At 47.6% G+C, this 4,210-nt stretch overlaps 1 protein-coding gene across 1 annotated transcript; it reads right to left on the bottom strand.

Moving 5' to 3' along the window:
- Nucleotides 1-408: 408 nt before the first annotated feature.
- On the bottom strand, nt 409-3,023 carry LOC123082786 (desmethyl-deoxy-podophyllotoxin synthase-like). Its single transcript, XM_044505033.1, has 2 exons — nt 2,109-3,023; nt 409-1,074 (listed from the first exon to the last, which is right to left on the bottom strand). The coding sequence occupies exons 1-2, from the start codon at nt 3,021-3,023 to the stop codon at nt 463-465; spliced, it is 1,527 nt and encodes a 508-aa protein (XP_044360968.1). The 3' UTR covers nt 409-462.
- Between the last annotated feature and the right edge of the window lie 1,187 nt (nt 3,024-4,210).

The following is a 4,210-nucleotide window of genomic DNA, read 5'->3' as shown; positions in this document are numbered from 1 at the left end:
TTATAACTTTGGAAATAGTTCATGCAAGTTTTTATCTATATATACCACCAATGCATGCTTGTCAATTTTCGTACTCCATATTGTGTTGTGTGCGTGCGTGCGTTTTTTTGGGTGAGTGCGTGTATGTAAGCGTCTGCGTCCATACTGTTGTTTCTATAAAAACATACACAGAAAATCTGCACCTTTATTATTTGTCTAACATAATTAATGAATCAAATATTTCTGGCCCATATGAATGTGGTAATTAATTCATTTTCTATGTTTTGATAGTACAATTAGGTACCTGCAATTATGCGCAAAGGAATAATTAAGAAACCATAGTTGCAACAATAAGATTTCATTATTATTGGATATATGATTACAATGCAAGACGTAAACACTCGCATATATATAAGGGAGGTATAGAAGAATAGATATACCCATGTGCATTTCCACGTCCCTATTTACATAGGTCTTGAGACTCTATGTACTTGGAATAGCTATGAGCTGCAAGTCATATCTTCTACTTACAGTTATCCCAAATTTCTCGGACATGTCTAATGTGTACGGGCATGCCCCATCAGGAAGCACCCAGTCAAAGTAGTAGAGAAGATTCGCCAATGCGATCTCCAAGGTTGATGTGCCAAACAACATCCCAGGGCACAGGCGTCGCCCAGCACCGAAGGGAGTGAACTCAAAGTTTGTTCCCTTATAATCTATATTGTTGTTGCTGAATCTCTCTGGTTTGAAGGTTTCAGGATTTTCCCAATATCTAGGATCCCTAGAAATTGCGAAGGCATTAACATGTATTTTGGTGCCCTTAGGAATGTCATAACCCATGATTTCACAGTTGTCTCTAGCCTCTCGAGGGACGAGCAGAGTAGCAGGAGGATGTAACCTAAGCACTTCCTTGATGATCATCTGTAAGTAATGGAGTTCACCAAGATCAGCATTTGTGATGACAACACGTCCTCGACCTAGCACTTTCTGAACTTCTATTTGAGCCTTCGCCATCTCTTCAGGGTTTTTCATGAGCTCCGACATAGCCCACACCAAAGTGGTCGATGAAGATTCACTACCAGCTCCAAATATGTCCTAGAAATAAAAGTTCATGCATATGTGACATATATAAAACAAATAGTAATTATGAAAAGGTAAATAGATGAAACATGTAGACCACAGGTGATAAAATACCTAACCAAGGTTCTACCGACAATCCTAGACTTACGAAAGGGATCTTATGGACTACTCCGACGGTCAATCGCTCCCATGATTTCAACTGCTTTCATAACATACGCCCCGTGAATTAAACTCCTTACCCCATGTCACCATGTATGCTTAATCAGTAGGAACATATTTGTAGACATAGCATTACTCGATATTCTCTACAGTAAGCTAAAAGAGTGACAGCACAAGATACAATAAAAATAATAATTCAAATCAGCGTGCATGACATATAATGTCCTTTGTCTGTTCTCAAACTCGATAGTGGCGACGCTTCGTGCCGTCACCCTCTTGGGGGCACTGTCATAGAGCTCAGGGGTATTTGTTTGGGCCTCGGCGAGGTGTTAGCCTTGTTCTAGGCTCATGTTATCTTTTGATCTGCTTTGTAAGGGGGCATTCTCACTATATTGTATCGTTCGGCCGTGTACTTTGGTTTGTTGCTTTATATATAAAACGGGGCGAAAGTCTGTTTCGAGACATATAAAATGTCCTTAATATTCAGATGTGTCACAATCTATGAGTTTGTCAAGTCAGGACGAACATTATTGATGCTACTAACTATATATGATTGCCAATATATAGAACGAACATTATTGAAGCTACTTACTATGATTGTTCATGATGCTAGCTGCTAAATATGATTGTTTGTTGCTAAGTCAGACTTGGGGCGATTCCAACGATTTCTGCTCAGGCCAGGTCAGGCAGGGCCATTGTAACATTTTACATGAGGAACTTGGTTTCGTAAACATTTTTCAGAGGAAAGAACCATGGATGAAATCAGTGTATCTTGGACAAGAAAAGAGTGGAGGGTGTGCAACACAGCACTTGCTTGCAAATAATGTAACTGCAGAGTCTATATCACTAGAGGAAAGACAGAGTTAATCTATGGTAGAGAGGATACTCACAGTGATGACGGCCCCTATACTCTCTGAGGTTAGAGGGAATGCCAACGAGTCCTCCTCCTTGAGCCGGAGCAGCACAGCCAGCAGGTCTTCATCGTCGGCACTGCAGCCGACGTGGGACTCACGCTCAGCCTTGCGTCCATCGATGATGTTGTCGATGATGCGCTGCATACCGCCATAGCTCTTCCTCAGGTTGCGCTCCCCTGAGCTCAGCCACCGCACTAGCCGCGACGACGGGAAAAGGTCGGCCGGGCAGAAACCTCCGATGAGTTTAACGATCTGGCCCAATTCGCGGCGGTACTCGCTCTGCTGCGCGCACATGCCACCGAACACCGCTCGCGCCGTGATGTCGTTGGAGAGCACCGCCACCAGGTTGCTGAGGTTGACGATGCCGGAACTGGAGGCGGCGGCGTCAGCGACGGACCGGAGGAGCTTCGTCACCCCCTGTGACCTGATGGACTCCATGCGCTTCACCTGCTTGGCGCTCAGAAGCTCCATAATGCATATCTTCCGCATCTGCCGCCAATGGTCGCCGTACGGGGCCAACGCGATCCCCTTGCCACCACCGCTGATAACATCGATCGTCGCGCTCCGCGGCCGAGTCGCGAACGTGAGGTCGTGCGTCTTCATCACCAGCTCCGCCGCCTCGGCGCTGGAGACCACCACGTTCGGGACCTCTCCGAACCTGAGGAACATGAGAGGCCCGTGCAGGCGAGACAGCTCCATCATCCGACGGTGCGGGAGGCCACCCAAGAGGTGGTGGAGGCTGCCGATGATCGGAAGCGTCCATGGCCCCGGGGGCAGCCGCGGCCTCTTGGATTTGCTTTTGCCGCCGGACCAAGCAGTAAGCTTCTTAAGAAACCAAGCAAAGATGATTACCGTGGCTAAGGCAACAAGACACGAGCTTGACACCTCCATGGCATGCATGCAGCTTAATTAGCAAGTCTGTGTCTGTCAACCAAGCTGCCTTGCTTGCAGATTTAAGTCAAGAGGTGTGTGAAATGTGATGCATATTTATAGTACAATAATGCTGAGTAATGCTACACGTACAGGGTTGTAAAAGCTTGTAACTCGTTTGTACGTGTAGCATTACTTATTATAGTACTACCTACATCAGGTTTGCATGGGATGGACCCGCAAACAAAAATAAACAAGTCAATACTAGGAGAATTGGGACCCGCGTCGTAGTAGTATATCCATGGTTACGACTGGCTGCTTTGGCAAACGACGGGCCAGCAGCTACGGCGTACGGCCGCCCGGTGTGCCAATAAGGCATCGTTTGGTTCATAGGATAGGATTATCGTAGGAATATGAATTTTGTAGAAAATGAGATGGCATGTATCTCAAATTTTATGAGTAGGAATAGGAAACGAGATGTCGTTTGGTTGACATCAAAGGAATTTTTCCATTGAGTCTAGACTCATTTTTATTTTCCTATGAAATGTGAAGGATAGGAACCAATCCTATGTAGGAATAGGAATCTATTCCTATGAACTAAAGGGCTCTAAAGGAAAAAAATCCTATAAGAATCCTATCCTCTAGAATTCCTATGAAATTCCTCCAAACCAAAGGAGGCCTAAGTGTCTTCAATAAGTGTAATCTTACGCAGTCGGCGGCTGAGTATTAGTAATTAACAACTCCTACATCAAATCATAGACAATCTTCACTTTTTTTATATAAAAAAGACACACACAGATCCAAGGACGTACGTGAGCTCTCGCGAAACACGAGGCGATCTAGGTCTCACCCGCGGCCGCCTCCAGCCGCCACTTCGGCAGCGGCGGTGCAGCGACTGCTCTCTCGAACCCCTCCGCACAGCGCCGCCCCTTCCCGCTCCTCCCCCGCTTCGCCGCCGCCGGAGAGGACACCGGCGAAGCCCGCGTGGTCCCCAGGGAAGATGGCGGCGGGGCGTCCTCGTCGTTCTCGCACAGATCTTGCGGCCGCCGGTGGCGATCTCACAGCGGCCGGTGGCGCGCGGTGGTGTTCCGCCGGTGGCTGGCGCCTGCTGCCCGTGGGGCGGCGTCCCTCACGACGGCGGGGCTGCCCCCTGAACGGCGTTTGGTGGTGGCCATGTGGCGGTGCGTGGGTGGGTCGGATCTAGGCTT

This window comes from Triticum aestivum, chromosome 4A, assembly GCF_018294505.1.
Source record: "Triticum aestivum cultivar Chinese Spring chromosome 4A, IWGSC CS RefSeq v2.1, whole genome shotgun sequence".
NCBI lineage: Eukaryota > Viridiplantae > Streptophyta > Magnoliopsida > Poales > Poaceae > Triticum > Triticum aestivum.
This window is presented reverse-complemented; position numbering and strand designations above follow the sequence as displayed.